Source organism: Chlamydotis macqueenii, chromosome Z (genome assembly GCF_036417535.1).
Source record: "Chlamydotis macqueenii isolate bChlMac1 chromosome Z, bChlMac1.mat, whole genome shotgun sequence".
Classification (NCBI taxonomy): Eukaryota; Metazoa; Chordata; class Aves; order Otidiformes; family Otididae; genus Chlamydotis; species Chlamydotis macqueenii.
In genome coordinates, this window is record NC_141593.1 from 28,354,031 (window position 1) to 28,375,142 (window position 21,112).

Sequence of the window (21,112 nt, forward strand, 5' to 3'; positions counted from 1 at the left end):
AGTATTTCTTCAAATGTAAATATATGAATACTCTCACATCCATTCCCATTCTTTCCTTTTTTAATATCAATAGATATTTTGATCAGTTCAGTAACGACAAAATTTAAAAAAAAAGAACTTGACTATAGTTTAACTGAGGACCTAGAAGAGCAAAAACAACAAAAAAAATTGACAGAGACAATGGGATGCACAGTAAGAAAAGGCATGCAATTAATTAGCTACATTAAATGGCCAAAATGAAAGCAATGGAAACCGCCACCTATACTTTTAAAAACACTTATCATTCTCCATGTAGACATTGTTTAATAAGCCCTCCCTATCCTGCTTCAAATATCACAGTACTATCCATAATTTTAATGGCATAATTTATCAATATTGGCTGAATTCACTCTCAGAATAGCAGAAAGTAACAAACACTACAGTTGATATTTGAATTTACTCTACATATAAAATTAGCTTCTCCATTTTTTATGGGGCAACAAACAAGTATTTTGTTATAACAACTGTGGGGAATCACTTCTTGTTTCTCTCTTAACAACTGTTTAATACTAGCTATACCAGTCTTTTTATAAAAAGTACATTATTGAAAATAGGCAATTACCATGTAAGAAAATACACTTTTACATGGCAATAATGTTTTTTTTTAATATTCTTATTTTTTCTTGGTTCAGTGGAAAATACGAGGTCAAAGTATCCAATCACACATGAAACATCAAATTTTAAAAGCATGCAGCATGATAAAAACTACAAGCTTAAAACACCACCATAGTAAGATGAACTTACTACATGCTATAGCCACAGAATTTCCCTTCTTAGCATAATGCTATAATCAAACAATGAGGTCACAGCTACATTTAAATCCCAGTTCTGAATCTTAGGTTACTTGTTCCACAATGCTTAGTTCACAGCAGTACTACAGCACTGAAGTTACCCCTTCTGCTACTCATTCCCACTACTGCATTACTCTCATTTTGTCGGTGCCTCTTGTGGCCTTGTTTGTTTAGAGAACCAATCTGCTAAAAAGTAGTAGCAATTGTGCTTATAAAAGTGGTATTACAGATGACACTCATTCCTCGCTGCCATATTGCTTCAATGCCTTTTGCTGTTATGCAATGAGCTAGATATAAAAACTATTTCTTTTTTTGTCATTTGAGGGATTTTTGTTGCTGGAGTTTCTTTTAGAAGTAGTTTTCACCAGTATGGCCATTGAAGACAATGAATCTGCGTTCACTTTCACTGCATAGCATAAGCCAAGAAGTGCTGGTCACGACTAAAACATGTTAATTACTTCATCAAGCTCAGAAAGATATGTGATCTATATTTAAAATGAGTCTTCATTATATTCTAGTAGTGCAACCTTCTCAAGAAAAATTGTTCTCACTGCTAATTATTTTGTTCATTATTTCTAGTCTAAATTTTGGTACCATGAATTTTCAGCTTTTTCATTTTCATGTCTCTAATGACAGAAACCTTCTTCCTATGTAGGCTATACAATCACTTCTTCACTATTTCTGAGCATAAAGTAAGTTTGATTTGAAGAGACATTTTTCTAGACACTAAATCATTCATCTTGCCCTTTCTAAAGATTTCCAGCTACCTCTTGCTTTCCTCTACTGGTATTTCTCAGGGCTCAATTCTAAGGCCAGCTTAGTTCAGTATTTTTATCAATGGTCTGGATGCAGGAGTTGAATGCCCCATTAGCAAGTATGCTGATGATAACTAATCTGGGAGGTGCTGTTGACTCTCTTGAGGGATGAGAGGCCTTGCAGAGGCATCTGTCTAGACTGGAGCATTGGACTGATTGACAATCATCAGTGTCATCAAATTGAACAAGTACAAATCCTGATTCTGCACCAGGGATGGAGTAATGTGGGGCACAAGTCTGAGCTGGGACAGGTGTGGCTGGAGAGCAGTCTTGCAGAAAGGATCTGGGGGTGCTGGTTGACAGGGAGCTCAATAGGAGTCAGCAGCGAGCCCTGGCAGCCAAGAGGGCAAACTGCACCCTGGGTGCATCAAACACAGCAGAGCCAGCTGGTCAAAAGGGGTGACTGTCCCGCTGTATTCAGCGTTGCTGCGGCTGCACCTCAAGTACTGCGTGCAGTTCTGGGCCCCACAGTTGAAGAAGGATGTGAAGGTCCTTGAATGCGTCCAGAGGAGGACAACAAAGCTGGTGAAAGGGCTAGAAGGCGTCTCCTGTGAGGAGCGGCTGAGGACTCTGGGTTTGTCTAGTTTGGAGAAAAGGAGGTGGAGGGGTGATCTCATTGCTCTCTACAGCTTCCTGAGGAGTAGAAGTGGAGAGGGAGGTGCTGATCTCTTCTCCCTGTCTCTATGTGACATAGAGTATCATGTGTATAGGGAATAAGAGCTACCTGGGTAAAAAGCTGTTTATGTGAAGGATCTGTTCCTTCAAGCTTTGAAGTTCTAAGTTTTGGTCAGGGACTTTATTTAGGTTCTACAAAAACTGAAGATAATTTAATCTCTATTCAAAATAGCATTTAAGCACATACACAGATTAGTTACACAGGTAATGCAGTGTTTTTTATTATATTTTGTGGAAAGAATATGAAAATAATTTTAACATTTAAAATTATATTCTGCATAAGTACAAAAGGAAGGCTGATAGCCTTCCATTTTTAGCAACGCAAAGCAGTTAGGGATTCCATGCACAAATAACTACATATACATCTGAAACGCTACATGACAACAAGAATTACACTTGGATTTATTTGGATATGTGGTCTGTTAGAGATGTCTCTTATTCTTAACAAGAGTAAAAACATTATTTATTAAAATGTTGTGACTGATAACTGAGATGTGCTCTATCACTCCCATTACAACTCCAACTAAACCATGTTAAATGTTAACTACTAGTAGGAATTACAGTTTGTATAGTAACATAAACATGGGTGGACACTAAACTACAGCATGATCGCCATGAAAACTATGATTGTAGACTTCTCCTTCAATTTACTTTGTTTGCCAACTAAAGTACTGCCTTATACTCTGACACAGTCGTTAACGATTACAGGTATTTTCCTGGGTTAAAAAATTTCTCAGTATGATTCCAGTATACACATCCGGAATCCTACAATGTTCGGTCTTCATGTGAGCTACTGATTTAGAAGTTTTTAACTGTTCTTGCTAGTTTATGTCTTAGTGTTCATTAACATGTTACTAGATAAACAAATTATGCATAATAGTCTCAGATGTGTATAGCACAGACACAGCAAATACCTATCCCAAACCCACTCCGAAAAAGACTCCCTTCCTCTTAGGAAGAATAAATAAATAGTACTTTTTCATGATTCAACTAATTAACGATTCAACTAATTAACACAAATTATTTATACTAAGTTGTTCCGAGGAGGTCAGGATGCAAAGAAAAGAAAAGTTTAAGCCCTGAGGGTCTGCGATTAATCTGGATATCCCACAATTTTTTTTTTTTTTCTCTGTTGGAATCTGTAAACCACCCCTTAGCAGCAGAAAAGCAGGCAGCTTCAGGTGGTATCTTCAAATTCAATACATTCTTGCACTATGTTCAAAAAAGATCGCTCCTGTCTCTATCTCCACAGACTCCTCCCATTCACAATGACTTTTATCCACTTCCAAAGGTTTGCCCTTTTAGGCTTTAAAGGAAGTGAAATTCTAAAGAGGCTTTTATCACACGCTCCATTATGAATGAATTATTAATCCATCATATGTGTACAAGAAAGATTAATTTGGTATAGCTAGCTATATCCTGGTACTTGTGACAACTGTGCTTACCTAAATAAGGTGTATACCAACATAAACGAACACGAAGCTACAGGATAAATGGATTCAGGCCATTTGAAAATGTGACACTGTCCCTCTTCTAGGATGCCACAAACACGTATTACTTACAGTGGCTTTCAATTCTGTTTCAGGACAGAGTATTATTCATGTATGCCGTACTGCTTTCTGAAACTTAACGTCAGAGGGTTGTGTTAGGCAGATAAGCCTTCCCAGGAAAAACAAGCTTGAAAATGAGATAGTATTGACCACACTACAAGAACTCAGGTCTAGCATCTACAGCTAGAAGAATTACATTTGAAAGATTTGCATTCCTCAGAATAGACAAAACTGTAGCAGCAGCTGTAAATAGCTTCTATGAAATTTTGCTCGAGAATGAAACAGTACTATGAAAACAGAAAGAAAGATACTTTTTAAAGTCTGTTGAAATGAAATAAATGTAAACATAAAGAAAGAGAACACAAAAAGATGTAAAATAAGCATGGTATTTTACATATGTTGACTTCAAAAGAATGCTGGTAAACCTTAAAAACTTAAATAAGCTTTATTTTCCTAAAAGTGATCGATTTGTAAATATAACATCTAAGTTTAGTATACATAACAGATATTGGTCAAAATACCTGCTACAAATGCACACCTCTGGTAGTCTACATGTACATAAGCATGCATGCTGACTAAGGAATATAATATGTTCTCTAGTGATTTCAAAAGAATATATAGAGTCAACTTATGGGGGAAAAGCACACCTAACAGTCTTAGGCTGAAAAAAAAAAATGTTTGGAATTTAGGTCAGATTACTGTCTGCTTCCCAAATTTTCAAATGAAACATTGCTGCCTGTGTTTATCTTCCTTGCTGGAAGTTCTGAAACGTGGTCAAACTGACCAATTCACCATCTCTCACTTGGATCATACAGTTATTTTTATACCTCATCTCTATTACATACATCTTCAAACAGATTCTAAACTTTTTTTTTGTTGTAGCTGTTTTTCCTATATTTGGTACAAATGCTTAAAGGAAAACAAACAAAAAATAAATATCTTGTAAAATTGATTATAAGATTCTACCTATAAGTGAAAAACACATGGAAACACATCTGTTACTCACACCAGAAAATAAGAATTGAGAAACTAAAAGGAAAGTTCAGATTATTTATTAAAATCAAATTTGAAAATGTTTATGGCAAGACAGCCTTAGAGAGAGGTAGAGTGGCGATTTTAGAACAAAAATGTATTGAATTAGAAACAAAAAAAAATCGAGTCCTTTAGAAAAGTGATGCCTCCATGCCATTGATAATCAGACTATTATAAGAAAATCAGTGGCAAGTCATCTTGCATGCAGCTCATGCATTTCCCAATAAAAGGAATTAACAGAAATTCTTCTCAGGGATTCAAAGATACCTATTTTAATATCTTACGATAAAAAAAAAATTATGTTTCTTACAATATTTTTAATCGGTAATTGGAATGCTACATTGGAATAAACTGGGTTTCCAACACCACTACATCTCTATTTTTGATACACAAATACCAGAGTAAATATTCAGTTGACAAAACTCAAAACAACCTGTGAGGTTCTACAGAGCTTTTTATATAGAAAACACAGCAAAAGTCAATGACTGAAAGCTGAAGCAAGACTGTATCAGAAGAAAAACAAGAAGCATAGGCAGATGAAGCCAGAATGAAGACAGGGTAGATGTGGCTGACCTTAGTAGGGTCATTCTCTCTTTTTCCCACATTCCTCATCTTGTGAAAACGGCACAGTCTCTTGTTTGTTTTATGCTAAGATGGATCCAGCCCAATAAAAATTACCAGAAAAGTTGGAGAATGGAGGAGGAAAATGTTCTTCTACCAAGAAGAAGATTAATAAATAAAATCTCATCTCAAACTATTTTCAAAATGTGAACCCTTCCACTTTTAATGGATCATTCAAATATTTGTTACTTTTTGGTGTTAAAATAATTATACTACTTCCACAAAAACTGTATTATCAGGATATATTTACACTGGGCCTTCTTATTTCTTCTTGTTGTTGCTCTCCCTCCACTAATTACAACACATTTTGGGTAGGTACCATCCTTCTTTCAAAGTTAAGAGCAAACTTTGCACGCTGTGCTTACTACTAGAAATAATAATTTGTAGCAATACATTATATCCATATTAATTTTGCTATTATTTTCATGCATATTTAGATTTGCACTGAAATATGAAAAATTTCTGCAACAGCATGAGTGGAGACCTCCTATGGTTGGTAATGACTGGTGAATGACAACTGTAACTGCAGATCAGTCATAAAGCTTGTTAGAAAATCTGACTAATAGATGGGAGACATTCACTGGCTGACAAGCATAACAACACATTTATCACTAGGAACTATATGAATTTTTTAACCTTGTGATGTTATGAAATGTGTTGACTAGATCATCCTGTTTTATCCCAAGAACAGTCCTTAGACATTTACATATGGAAAAACAAACTGGAAGGTGATTTAGATTTCATTATTAACATGGCTATCCAATTTTCTAGGTAGTCTCTTAAATATAGCTGCCCCTTCTTTCATGATAGCTGCCAATAAAACAAAGGACTCTCCCATACCGGTTTCAACATGCAAATTAATTTCAAACAGACATCAAGCTAGGGTAAATCACTTCTTGTTCAATGCAATCACAATTTATTCTTGCACCAGTCCACATATATTCACATGAAAATGGTCAGCTTTGAAAGCTGTTTATCTACTTAATGTCTTATATAGAAGGTTTTATAACCTGAATGCCTTTCTGGTTTTGTGAAGAAAAAATCCTTTTTAGTAGGTAGAGAAGTAGTTTAATAGGCCAGCAATGGATATAATGGGAAGAAGCAACAAAATCAATGGAAATGAAATGAGTAAAGAATATGTAACAAATTTTCTTCATGCTTATTAACATAAACCACTACTGTATATATGTTGGAATAGTTTTGATAATGCACAATTCTTAATATTTTGGCTATAAAAACACTGCTATTGCCTGTTACAGCTTAAGCAGCACAGCTTTCTTGTATGAATGTTTGACAGAAATTAAAATGAATGAAATGTTACGAACAAAATACTAGCTCTTAATTAAAGCCAAAGCAGAATTCAGAATTACATTAAACCATAAAGAAAATAAAGTGAAGACAGTCTTAAAGTAAAAAGTCTCTGAGTCTCTTTTATTGAATTCTGTATAAACCAAATAGCATACCTGGCAAAAATAAATTAGATTTTTAAGTTTATCTAAGACACAATCAATCAAATGGATTTCTTTTATACATTTGACAGTTAACCTGAAACTGTTTTGTTTGTTTCTTTCTTTTAACTTAAGCTAGCTGTATCAGAAACAGATTACATCAGTAATACAATTAATTTGCTTGTTACAGAAGGTAATGTTTTGACCAGTGAGGGTGAATAAAAACAAAACAAAACAAGTTATCAGTTGAAAAGAGTAAACAGAACTAGTATCTCTATGGCAAAACTAAAGAGAACTTGTGATGACCACATGTGTTAGTAAGTAAATTTTTACTAATTTCTATATCCTCTGTCTTCATATGAAAATTCTCCAAACTAATACAAAATTTGGAAATATTTTCTGAGTATTATACTGGCAAACCAGGCTACATACATGTCATTTTGTTGTTGACTCAAAGAAATTATCTATACAAGAATGAAACAAGTTGTGATAGTAAAATTCAAATGAGGACCACAAGTGAAACAAGCTCTACCTATCTAATGTTCGATCCAAATAAAACATTACATTGCTCTATTTTGCATAGTTTAATTATGCCATCTAGTAATATTAAAACAGACTTGGTGCTTTAAAATTACAGTTTAAGCTGAACGTTTTGTATTTCAAATGACTCTTGAATATTACAGCTGGACCATACATACCAAGAGCCTAAAATTATAAAAATCTAAAATCATGTTATGTGCCACTTCCTTAGCAACAAATGTAATTCTAATATATTCTAATGTCTCAAACTTACAGAATTATACTATAAAAAAATAACATCTTAAAAAAGAGCAACTATTTTAGTGTTAAAAATGCAATTTAATAAATGTAATTTAAGCAGCAGTATTTTTTTCTATTCTTAAAGGCAAGTAGATAACAGCAGTACAGAAGTTACTTGGGGCAACTAAACTGCCATTTTATTGACACATAATGCAAAAGAAAGATGTTGCTGCGGGTAAGAACCTTAGATTTTGTTAAATTTTTGCAAGTTATACTTGTAATTTTGGCAAAATAATCAAAACAGTTTTTATTTGTAAAATACATCACGGGCTTTTGCTATCATTCAAATAATTCTAGGATATCCAACTTCAAAGTAACTCTACTACTGTTCACTTGTGTTTACTGGAAGCATTGAAGCCTCACTTGATTTCACATTCAGTTAAGCATTTCCATTGACTGAATTCTGTTGTCAGTGAATAAAACAAAACTTACAGTATGATATGCAAAACATAAAAATGCACCTTTTCTTATATGATTAAGAAGAAAACTACTATGATCTCTAAAAGAAGCAATATTTGTATTCAACTATAGAACAATTTAAAACAACTCAGAAAACATAGGAACATCATTGCCATTTAAGTATTTAAAGAAACATCACTTTTCAAATGTCATTCTGTCTAGAAGACCTATTCCTTACCTATGCCTATAGAAAACTATCTGTTTTGCCTGTGCTTGGCAATCACAAAGTCATACCAAAAATTCCATTAAATATCTTCCAAATAAGTAAAATCATAGAATCATAGAATGGTTAGGGTTGGAAGGGACCTCCAAAGGTCATCTAGTCCAACCCGCTTGCAAGGAGCAGGGTCATCTCCAACCAGATCAGGTTGCTCATAGCCTCATGCAACCTGGCTTTGAATGTTTCCAGGGATGGGGCATCCACCACCTCCCTGGGCAACCTGTGCCAGTGTTCTACAACCCTCATTGTAAAAAATTTTTTCCCAATATCTAATCTAAATCTACCTCCCTCTATTTTTGAAACCAGAGAGTACTTTAAAGCAAGAAGAAAACAGTCAAGTTAAAGTCTTGGTTTTAATTAAATTAATCTGAAAGAGGAATGCTGCTCTTTTCAGAAACTTTGTTTTTCTATTAAAGTCATGTTAAATATAGGCAAATGTTAATATAGTCTCTTTGTTGTTTTGTAACTGAAATATAAAATTCTCTGTTGATAGCTGAAAGATCCCACTATGTTACTGGTATTTATACTATTCACTAATTAAGACTCTTTACAATTTTTATTCTCAGAAAATAATACTACACAGTTTTTGGTTGAAATAATAATTTTTTTTTTACATTGTATAAAAATTTTGTATTTATCTATACCAACCACCTTTAGAATCAAAGTAAAGAGATTTTTATTCGATAATCTAAATTATCTAATGCTATTGCAATTATTCATGATAATTCCAAAGAGAATATTAGATTTTTACTCATTACACTTGTTCCTAAAAAAAAGTCCCCTAATTTAATTGCCATTTCAAGTACCAATGAATCTGTATTTTTAATGATGCTTTTATCTACTTTACTATATTTTTCAACTCTTCCTACTCTATGTTTGACAATTCTGTTCCCCATTACTTCCAGATCTCTGTATCCAGACCAGAATACCCTGAAGAATTAGGCAAAAGTATTCATTAGGGCTATGCAGCAAAGCTAGGCTAGGTATAAATCCATTTTCCTAATTGAAATAAGGGCTCACTGAGTAAGCTCTTATGGGAAAGTTCTGTGTTTATGTTTCCACAATGTGGAAACATTTATGTTTATGTGTCCACAATACTATCTGTCACAGTTGTAACAGAATGCATCTTCCCATAGCATTGTAGGACACTTCCACAATGAGCTTTTAATCTGGAACAGACTTTAGAGACATACCATAGTAAGAATACAGTGTTAAAAGGTAGTACCTCAGTATGTTGAACAACTGGAAATATTTTGAAGTAATCTATCAAACCTACACTAATATTGAGGAAATAAATCAAACAAATGCAGGGAAGTTACAGTAACTTAAATTATTTAATATTTACATGTAACATAGTTATACTTAACAACACTGTGTTTTTCTTATGTTTTCAGAGAAAATACAAAATGTTAAAGGAAGTTTGTTTATTTCCAATTTGACAAATATTCAGCTCTGACAAACTATTATGTGAGCATTCCCAAAACATTCACTGATATTACTTGAATGCAAAAATTTAACCTATGAAATGTAAATATTTGCAAGCTGTCAAGAGAAAGGTCTGCCTTCATGTTCAAGTTTTCAGAGTATACTTACTCCCGTATCTTACTTACATATATATTTATTACTTATTTTACATAAAGTACTATGTAGTATTTATTCTGACCACATAATACTGCTATACACTCTGTCACAAAAACCGTGTCAATCTGCAAGAACATCTGAGTGAGTAAGAAACTAGTCTCAAAGATTTTGCATCAGACTGAAATACTTACAGTTGCTGGGGAGGCCCGCGTTGTATGAGTCACTGAATGACCAGAATTTTCCATTGAATTGCCAATCAGATAGGTGCCTCCTGAGCTGCTAATGAGTTGTCCTCCTGTGACACCCATTTGAATACCTCCAGTGCCCACCATGCTATGAGATGAGACCACTGTTGTCACCTGTGCAGAACTTCCTTGAGTATCAAAATAATTTCCCCCAGTGTTTTGGCTGTACATCTGGGTTTCTGTGTAAGGGTAAGTTGTTGATCGTCTTCAAGAAAAGAAAACAAAAGGAAAATAAATTATTTGTATTGTTCATTTAGCTGAGGGAAATATTAAAATTATAGAAATATATGTATAATAGCTATAAGCAAATAAAATAACATTGGCAAACAATCTCTGCCTCATCAGAGAATAACATTTAACCAAGTCAAAGCACTAAATAACTAATTCAGTGACAATGTTAAACCAAGTATCCACAAAACTTTAGAGAAAAATTTGTCAGTCTTACCAGAAAAGGAGGAGAGAAGGAAAGTATGACAAAAATTGAGGAGACAGGCAGAAGGAGCTCATTCAATTTTTAACGTTGCATTCAATTTTTAAATTGCAAAGCAATTTATAAAGCTCCATCTGTTTTAACTTTTTTAAATCCAACAATAAAATTTTGAATCTTAGAAATTATATATTGTGCATACTGTGCATGTTGCAAAATTGCAAACGATTCATACAAATGTCAGCCAAGAGAGTCCAGTGTTCAAGTCCTATGTTATCTATTGTTTTAAAATTCATTAAAGCTCTTGGCCAGCTGAAATTTGAAATTTGGCGTTCACTGGTATTTTGGGAAATGCAGTTATTTTTACAGGGTGAATTCAAAATTGGACACAAATTCATGTTATGATAAAAAATTGCATTTAAGAAATAAAACCAAAACAGAACTATAACTTGTAAAAAGGTCACAAAGATGAAATAAGTTAAATATATGCAACAGTAACATTTTTAAAATCACTTTCAACTATGAAACGTTCATGCCTCATTTACCAGTTTACTCTAACAAACTATTAATCTACTGAAACCTTCTATCATATCTTTCACATTCTTAATCACTTATCTTGGATCATTGCTCTTCATATGTTATAATAAATTTATAGCTTTTGAACATGTATTTATTCCCATGTACTAAATTTGATCTTAAAAACTATGTATTTCAAAATTGTTAAATAATAGCTTTCAATATTTCAAAGGCTAGATTCCTCATTTTGTAAAAGTCTATTTAGAAATTTTATCCTGTATTGTGACTGCTAAGCTTGTTATCTTGGAAGCATCATAAAAGAAAGGTCAAAAGGTAAAAACCAGCTAGTTTACCCAACCATTAATTTTTTTTTTATTTAAGCATAAAAATCTGTAATACTTCTTGTAATCAACAGGCAACATAATTTTGAAATTCAAAGTTCTCAATTAAGTTGGAGTTGCATATGTTGAGATACACTCAGTCCAAGTAAATAATTTTAAAAGTATTGTGATTCAGAGAAAACAGAGAGAAGCCCAATCTCTGCATAAGTCTCCAATTCATTTAGTATAGTCAAACAAAGTACAAAATCATGCAAGTAAACAAGTCCACCAAAAAATTTCAGACACTTTTGTCCAAAAACACAAGAGGAGGAAGCAACATCCGTGTTTTATGCAGTAAGCTGGTGATTAATACATCTATCCAGAAACTTGAAGTCAAGCTTTTTTTTTCCCTTTATCTAGACAAGGAGTAGTTTTTATCAACATGTAGAATAGGTCATGGCACTTTACTGTTTGTTGTTACGGTTTTTTTAATCATTGCATTTAATAAAAATGTCATTCCTCAGGGGTCTGTATTGGGCCTGGGCCTGTTCAACATCTTTGTTGGCAACATGGACAGTGGGATAGAGTGCACCCTCAGCAAGTTTGCCGATGACACCAAGCTGTGTGGTGCCATCGACACGCTGGAAGGGAGAGATGCCATCCAGAGGGACCTTGACAGGCTGCAGAGGTGGGCCCATAAGAACCTCAGGAAGTTCAACCAGGCCAGGTGCAAGTTCCTGCATGTGGGTCATGGCAATCCCAGGCACAAATACAGGCTGGGCGGGGAACGGATTGAGAGCAGCCCTGAGGAGAAGGACTTGGGAGTGATGGTGTACAAGAAGCTCAACATGAGCAGGAAATGTGCGCTTGTGGCCCAGAAGGCCAACCGCATCCTGGGCTGTATCAAGAGGAGTGTGGCCAGCAGGTCGAGGGAGGTGATTCTGCCCCTCTACTCTGCCCTGGTGAGACCCCACCTGGAGTACTGTGTCCAGTTTTGAAGCCCCCAGCATAAGAAGGACATGGACCAGTTGGAGAGGGTCCAGAGGAGGGCCATGAAGATGATCAGAGGGCTGGAGCACCTCTTCTGTAAGGACAGGCTGAGAGGGCTGGGGCTGTTCAGCCTGGAGAAGAGGAGGCTCCAGGGAGACCTTATAGTGGTCTTCCAGTACCTCAAGGAGGTCTACAGGAAAGATAGGGAGAGACTGTTCAGTAGGGCCTGTTGTGACAGGAGTAGGGGTAATGGTTTCAAAACAGAGGGAGGTAGATTCAGATTAGATATTAGGAAATTTTTTTTTCCAATGAGGGTGGTAGAACACTGGAAGAGGTTTACCAGAGAGGTGGTGGATGCCCCATCCCTGGAAACATTCAAGGCCAGGTTGGACAGGGCTCTGAGAAACCTGATCTGCTGGAAGATGTCCCTGCTCCTTGCAGGGGAGTTGGACTAGATGACCTTTAAAGGTCCCTTCCAATCCTAATGATTCTATGATTCTATTATTCTAATTATGAAGACTTACACAAGATTAGTTAATTAGTAAACAATACTCAGACATAATTATTCCTTCTTTTGCTTCAGAAAATCATTACTTTTAAATAACTGAAGAACATATGGCACCTTATGAACAACCGAAGTCAGAACTTTTATTGTATTAACTATGGCCACAATAGTTTCTCCCTTCCTTTTCAGAGACTTTCAGAAACTCCAAAACTTTAGTATTAAAATCCTACCTGTTTCATAAGGCTTATACTACTTCCTTGCTCTCATCCCTTCTTAAGCTACTTAAACATTTTCCTTTTTATTGTATTTCAAAAGCCTCAAGATCAGCTGCAAGAAACTTGAAGTTATTATAAAAGAACTGCCTTGCAGTCTACTGAAAACAAAGCAAAATAGTTCTTTCAGGGTCTAATGCTCAAGCAGACAGTTAATATATTAACATTTCTTTTGGAGAGTTAACATCAGTTGATCTTTGCATTGTAATAACCTATGTATGTATTTAGGTACCGTGCAAGTCCTGATTAATCTGTTTCATCAAGCTAAGTTATCATTGTGAAACCTTGTAATACCATTGTGATAGTTTATTTTCTGATAAGCAAGACAACTGCTAGCAGAGCTGGTGTTGCATCTGTCTCAGAATCCCACAACTTAAATAATGTGAACAGTGCTATGCAGCAGAGGGTAATTTAAGAAAATGTAGTGATGGTGCTCAGGGGAAACAGTTCATGCAAATCAAGGGACTGACCACTGTAATTTCTCCCAAAAGAAAAAAAAAAACAACTTGGTATCAGTGTCAGGTATCAGTAAGGAAAGGAATGAAAGGACAAGGCCATTGCTGACAGTAAAAATAGACACGGCTAGAGGAAAAAGACTGTCCAAAAGATGAAAGGTGAACAAATCTCACTTGCTGAATTGGAACTGAAGAGGCAGTTCTTTAAAGTAATGCAAAGCCTAGAGAACGCTCAAGATTTCATAAGAAAATTAAGTCACAGACTTGAGTTGTGGAAGAGGAAGAGAAAAAGAAATGCTTGTTTGCTTTTACCTTGTTTAGATCTATACATTATGTATAATCTTTAAAAGCAGACTGATTGTATCAGAACACCTACATCTGCTTATAACAGTACTCCATATCAATGGATCACAAACAATCATTGGGGTATAACAATGGGTCACACTTCAAGATAAACATAACCTTTCCTTTGTTTCAACAACCAGCAGGTTCTTCTAGAACACCTGACGATTGGAGATGATTAAGAAAACCTTTCGTAATAGAGATCAATGCAGTAAAGCTGAGATAAAACTATTATTATTACACACAGTAATAATTGCATCTTAGCAAAGCAGCTTTTAACTTAACCAAAATACAAACTAATTCATCTGGAAATTAAAAATGCAGCTGGATGAGATGATGTTTTGCAAAGCAGTGGCTCAAAGGTTTTAAAGTCATTGCATATGATAACATGACCCCTCAACATAAAACTGTAGCAAAGAGGACAATATTATATTATATCCTTTAGACACACACAAGGGATATCTTGAAATAAGGAAATTATCTTCTGCTTCTCCATAGCACTTGTAGCATAAACATGCAATACTTTCTCAAATATTCTGACATATATCATATAGTCAATTCTTTCCCATTGTAAATGTTATAAAAGCCCTCCTAACTCTTCTTTTCTTCAACAGCTCCATATAAAGGTCATCTAGGGACTAATCTCAGTCTAACTAAAGGCTTGTGACTCTTAATGAGAACACTTTAGTGACATACTGTGGCTTGATACAAAGTTGGCAACAGAATCTCTCAAAAGGAGATTCTGTACTCTTTTCAAGAGGAGCTCCTCCTTTCAAAACACTGTGAAATCAAGTGTTTCCTAGAATGTGTCATTAGAAAGTTCATCAGAGTTACTAATAAGTTTCAAGACTAGGCAGTTAGGCTGCAGAATCCTAGTTTCCAGAAGACTGTGCAAACCATATGATGTTTACCCTGACAGTAAGTCAGACAAAGTCAGATACTGTGGGAATTCTATTTAGATTAAGCCCAGAACATGTGTCCAATGTTGAGATCCCATACTGGAAATTAAAGAGACCAGCATGAGTTGGACTAGGTTGCAAGGTACAATAGTTCAAGGTATCACCTATTATGCCTTACTGCCTACATACATTTTATAATGATTTGAAAAATACAATGTTAGAAATAAAATACATGGACTTGTGGTATAGAGTTATTAATAAAATTATAATTTTTGGCAAATGAAAACAGAAAAGAACTAATTGCTAAGTTAGGTAAGCCGCAGCACTACCACAAATTACGCACAATGTCTTGCGCTATTTTACAGGCACTAACGTAATGTTACTGAGCTTAAGTTTCAGACATTTTTTTTCTTTTCAAAGACACTGACACTTTGAAGAAAGGAGACAAATTAAAACAATGGCAAAGAAAGAGTAAACTGTGTTATTTCCCACCCTTAGTTTTCTGTGTGCACATGCACACATGGGAAATCCTTTATTCCCAGCTGCACCTGTGATTTGGTTCTATTTATATGTCAGGAATCCAATCTATTGCCTACTATAAATCAGTGTTCCTGCCATGCCATCATATCTCAGCAGTGTACATAGGCTGATCACGGCTCCAAGTTTTCCTTGAGCAAGTAGTTGATGGGACAGACTTACCTTTCCCATACTTTTATTTGCCTAGAAAACATCACCTACAGACTAATGCTGGTTTTATTCAAGTCTTAGAAATGTCTGCCATTTGAAAGATTTTTCAATCACTCTGTATCTTAGTAAAAAAAAAACCCCAAACATATTTCCTTTCTGAGGAATTGAGAAATGTAGAGTGTTATTAAATAAAAAATCTCAAATCAAGTTATAAGTCCAGACAAGTTAACTCAAGTGCAGTTTGTGTTTGCTTTAAATTATGTTTTAACTTGAAATTACATTCCAGTAACTTCCATGTCTTGCACGAGAATTCTCATCACTAGGTGTAGTCAGCAACTGGGAAAATTCAAGTCTTGGGTAAAATGCACATAAATCTATTTTTTTCCTTTCATGAAGATGTATAGCTTTCATACTGTAACTTAAAATAGCAGCATCCCTTCACAGTTGCTGTATAAGAATAGCATCTTAATTCAAACAAGAAAACCATTCATTGTAATTTTAAAAAATTTTTCTGTAATTCTAATTCAAACAAACAAGTAACATAATAATTATCAAGTAATAACCTCAGAATTACTCTTGTGGCTTTTGGTATGGATTACCTACATAGCTTAGCAGGCAGGCATGTAAGGCATGTAATTTTTTCACTGTCAGAAAGTTAGCCCTTTATGGTACTTAATTTCACTACGGTATTATTTCCTGGGATATAAATATGATAAACACTAGATGAAAATAAATATTTCAAGATAAACTATTATTTATATGCAGAGTAGCTAATGCTTATGATAATGCTATGGTATTGCAATATGTTAGAAAACATCCATATATAAAAGCCAAGAAAGTCTTTCATGCCAGAACAATATACTCAAACTCCTTTAAGATTTTAGTAAAATCCTGCAGTCCTAAAGCTGACAGTGAGCTTCACAGAAACTAGAGAGAACAGAGTCCTTTGTCTAACATTGGAGAAGGCCGTATCCCAGCCTATTACACACATTGCTGCAGTCTCTGGAGGTGGTGTATCATAAGCAATTGGAAGAAGGGGAAGTGCCATATAACCTAACACTGACACAACAGAACATGATACAGCAGTCGAGTGATAATGGAGAGGTCTAAATCATATCTCTCACCCTGCTTCATACAACCTCCTGCTTCCCCACAAAGAAATCTACTCCTGTAACCAGAATACTGATTCAGGGTTTTTTAATAAGAGATCCCTTCTTCCACAAAAGCCTCCTCAATTGATCTAAAGACAGAGATAGAAGAACGGATAAGTCATCATTTCCTTTAATCAATACCCTTTTATCAAATGAAACTGCTAAAACCAAAGATCAAGACCTACACTATGAAAGGGCAATTAATGCACCTATAACCAGAGAACAAAAATTGAAAGTAAGTAATGTCCTCTGTAATACTGAATAGTTGACCTGTTATATGCATAAACATTTTCTCTATATGGAAAACTTAAAGTCTATCAGCCAGAAAAAGCTTTATAAAATTTACCTAAAATAGGTTGCATTATTCCATATAAACAAATTTTTATTTGTCACATTCAAGTATGTTACTAATAGGCATTCACTATCAATGAAAAAGAACTGAGATCTTCAACACTTCACCCAAGACCTTTTATCACATGGAAATAACACAATAGAAGTACTTACAGTGCTCAACTGCAGGAAAACCCTATAAACAAGGGAATGAACTAAATGAGGAGAAATCTTATAGTCTCAGGACTAGTAAGACAGTCAAGGGAATCTTAGTTACAGACCTCTAAAAGTTCTGATGAAGTACTGCAGACCTATCACCCAAGAAATATGGTTTTGCCACTGTTAGGAGCATGTCATAGGGTTTGTACTAAATCTGCAAGACTTCAAGATTTGAGCTTGTCAGGCTTCCTCTGTCTAAACTTGCCTGTGCCAGCCTAAAGCTTTGTTCTAGCTTAACTGTAACACTAATTGTCAAACAATCAGATAAATGTTACTTAACCTCTTACCATTTCAGCCTAGCTTTCTAAGATTGTGTGCTCTAAAGCCAATTGTTAAAATGCTGATTCATAGCTTTAACTAGCTGGTAGTAATATAAAATAGCTATTCTGTGTAGAATAAACAATCCGTGACCCTAGATTAAAAATGCAGCACCATATGTAGATGTAATACAGAAACAGAAACAACTGAAGAGAAAATAAGGTGTAGGCCATGCTAGAAAACATATTAAAAATAGCTGCAAGTGGACCTAGTGTCAATAGAGAGCCCTCCACCATCCATCAGACTTCTGCAGGTGTAACACCTGTGTTGCCGTAACTTGCTATAACTCTTTCTCAGACAGAAGCCATTGACCTTAGCATGCAGAGCAGTAATAAAAGGGTAAGCACAGTGCCAGAGAAAAAGGGATGGATACTAGGAAGTACTAAGAAGATAACAACTTTAACTGTATTGATAATAGTTCTTGCACTTAACAGCTAAGATTTCAATTAGAGTAATAGTAAATTCTTGGGTTTGCATACAAGGTATGTTTTGCCCACATAAAACATCTAAATTGCAGTACAACAAATTGCTGAAGAATGTGGTTCGGATGCAACAGCAATAGCAATTCTTGGACAATCCCAGCAATCCCTCTTTGCCACACCAGAATTATTAGGTAAATGGCTACATTGGCTTAATACATTACAATTCAAGTAAGAAGAAAGTTCATGTCTAGTGCAGGGGACTTCTTAATACAGGTGAAGCCATAATATTTTTTATCTATTCTGAAGTGCCAGGTAAGCCTTTACATGTCATCGCAACAACAATGCATTTTTGTTTCAGGACAGAGTGACATGCTTGACAAGCAAATTTGTTATTAACTAGACACAAATCTAGATAACATAATTCAAATACTCTCATATTATACAATGTAGGTAACAAGTTGTAGGTTACACCCCTTGTATTATCATTATGCCTCCAATTATAATAAAACCAAATAACTTTTAAGTGTAGACAAATCATGATATAAAACATGTGGGAAGAATTGTGTTACAAGAATAAAACAGTTATGTGTGACAAAGACTGTGAAACCTGACAAACTTCTTACCTTTAGAATCAAAATAATCACACAATTCTTTCCTCACATATATTCTATCTGCATCCTTTGTTGCTATCATATATGGATTTAAATCAATGCTAGTTTGCAAGTGCTTTATTTTGAAATAAAGAATAATTCTTTCATCAGACATGCTGCAACATTTATTCCAGAGATGCCGGTACTCTGAATTAATGTCTTCACCCTAACTATGGGTTGCAGACTTATTATTCCATTGCTAGAACAATACTGTCACTTAATAAATTATGGAAGCATCCTATATCTGATTTTGAGTTAGAATTAAGACTTTGATTTAGCATGGTCGTAAAATAAATCAAACATAAAATCATAGGAAGACAACCCCAAAGACAAACCAATGATTACTCTAGTCAATTGCATCATTTATAAACCTAATCCTATTTCCTAAAATTGAAACAGAAAATTTCTGGAGTGGGAGTAACTGGACAAACTGGCTGTAACACACTTCTGTGAATCTGCGAGGATCCATAAGGCTCATCTTTCACAGATTTCAGTACGAAGAATAGAAAAATATGAACTGAAATCTGAACACTTGCCAAAATAATGCAGCACAAGAGAGGCTGGCCTCTGTTTTTTCTGTCACAGCAGAACCTGAGACAGTCTATGTCAGCTTTGTTTCGGGATACTGTAAGCTTTTTGTTCACTTTCAAAAATTCTAAGGTGTCACTCCCACATGGATACAGCTCTGAACAAGATAATGCAGTGGCAAAACAAGAAGAGAAACTAGTATTTTTTTAATAAACCATAGAATGCCATCCAGAGGGACCTTGACAGCCTGGAGAGGTGGGCCCGTGCCAACCTCATGAAGTTCAACCAGGCCAAGTGCAAGGTCCTGCACCTGGGTCATGGCAATCCCAGGCACAAATACAGGCTGGGCGGGGAATGGATTGAGAGCAGCCCTGAGGAGAAGGACTTGGGAGTGCTGGTGGATGAGAAGCTTAACATGAGCAGGCAATGCGCCCTTGCGGCCCAGAAGGCCAACCGCATCCTGGGCTGCATCAAGAGAAGCGTGGCCAGCAGGTCCAGGGAGGTGATTCTGCCCCTCTACTCTGCCCTGGTGAGACCCCACCTGGAGTACTGTGTCCAGGTCTGGAGCCACCAACACAAGAAGGACATGGACCAGTTGGGGAAGGTCCAAAGGAGGGCCACGAAGATGATAAAAGGGCTGGAGCACCTCTCTTATGAGGACAGGCTGAGAGAGTTGGGGCTGTTCAGCCTGCAGAAGAGGAGGCTCCGGGGAGACCTGATAGCGGTCTTCCAGTACCTCAAGGGGGCCTACAAGAAAGATGGGGAAAGGCTGTTTAGTAGGGCCTGTTGTGATAGGACGAGAGGTAATGGTTTTAAAATAGAGGGGGGTAGATTTAGATTAGAAATTAGGAAAAATTTTTTTACAATGCGAGTTATAGAACACTGGAACAGGTTGCCCACAAAGGTGGTGGATGCCCCATCCCTGGAAACGTTCAAGGCCAGGCTGGATGAGGCTCTGAGCAACCTGACCTAGTCAGGAATGTCCCTGCTCCTTGCAGGGGGGTTGGACTAGATGACCTTTGAAGGTCCCTTCCAACCCTAACCATTCTATGATTCTATAACTTAGGCAACTATTAAAACAGCAAATAGAAAACCAATTCTTTAATCTCTGAAGGAAGCTAGCCATCAGCAACCTAGAGCCTCATTCTCCTTCGCCTGTCAAATAAATGGCATATTTATGTTACATATTACATGGCATATTTATGTTACACATATATTCAATAACTTTAATTTACATAAATGACATTTTTCTATTCTTAATCTGGAGTATAAAAGCATATGGAAAAATGTGTTTCACAATATACAGTCTTCAAAAATTCTGAGTAGAGACACAGATTGGTCCCACTCTCCTTGAATGAAACCATAATCTTTAGAAAGGTTAATGTTCCTAAAAGTATTGAACAACAAATTGGCTGTTTACAATGTTGTTGTTCACAACAACGTGGGTAAATTCTTCTTCTATAGAAGAGAAAGACAACCTGCTAAGGAGAGTTTTCATATTGTGTTAAGGAATCTCATATACCATTGACTGATTTTGCAGAAACTAACAAGGGGATTCAGATATAGAAACACAATAAAATCATAGAAACCTGAAGGTTCATATAAGCAGTCAGTAACATCTGGTTCTGTTTTTTCCAAGGACTGTTAGCAGTCATGTAGTACACATCTCATACACTGCCAAAAGTGCATGTCCTAAGAGGTCACATAAGAACTTGCAAGCAATAAATGAAAAGAGAAACTTGAATAATAGCCTAGTTAATAATGACTTCTCTTGAAGCTAACAATG

General features: G+C 35.6%; 1 protein-coding gene across 5 annotated transcripts in view; it reads right to left on the bottom strand.

Annotated features, from left to right (window-relative positions):
* Positions 1-21,112, bottom strand: part of RFX3 (regulatory factor X3) — a 126,110-nt gene that overhangs the window by 30,908 nt on the left and 74,090 nt on the right. For all 5 annotated transcript variants that reach the window (XM_086769929.1, XM_086769927.1, XM_086769928.1 and 2 more), the window contains one exon: positions 10,242-10,500. In XM_086769929.1, the coding sequence (XP_086626055.1) occupies positions 10,242-10,500 (259 nt within the window). The remainder of the gene's footprint in view (positions 1-10,241; positions 10,501-21,112) is intronic.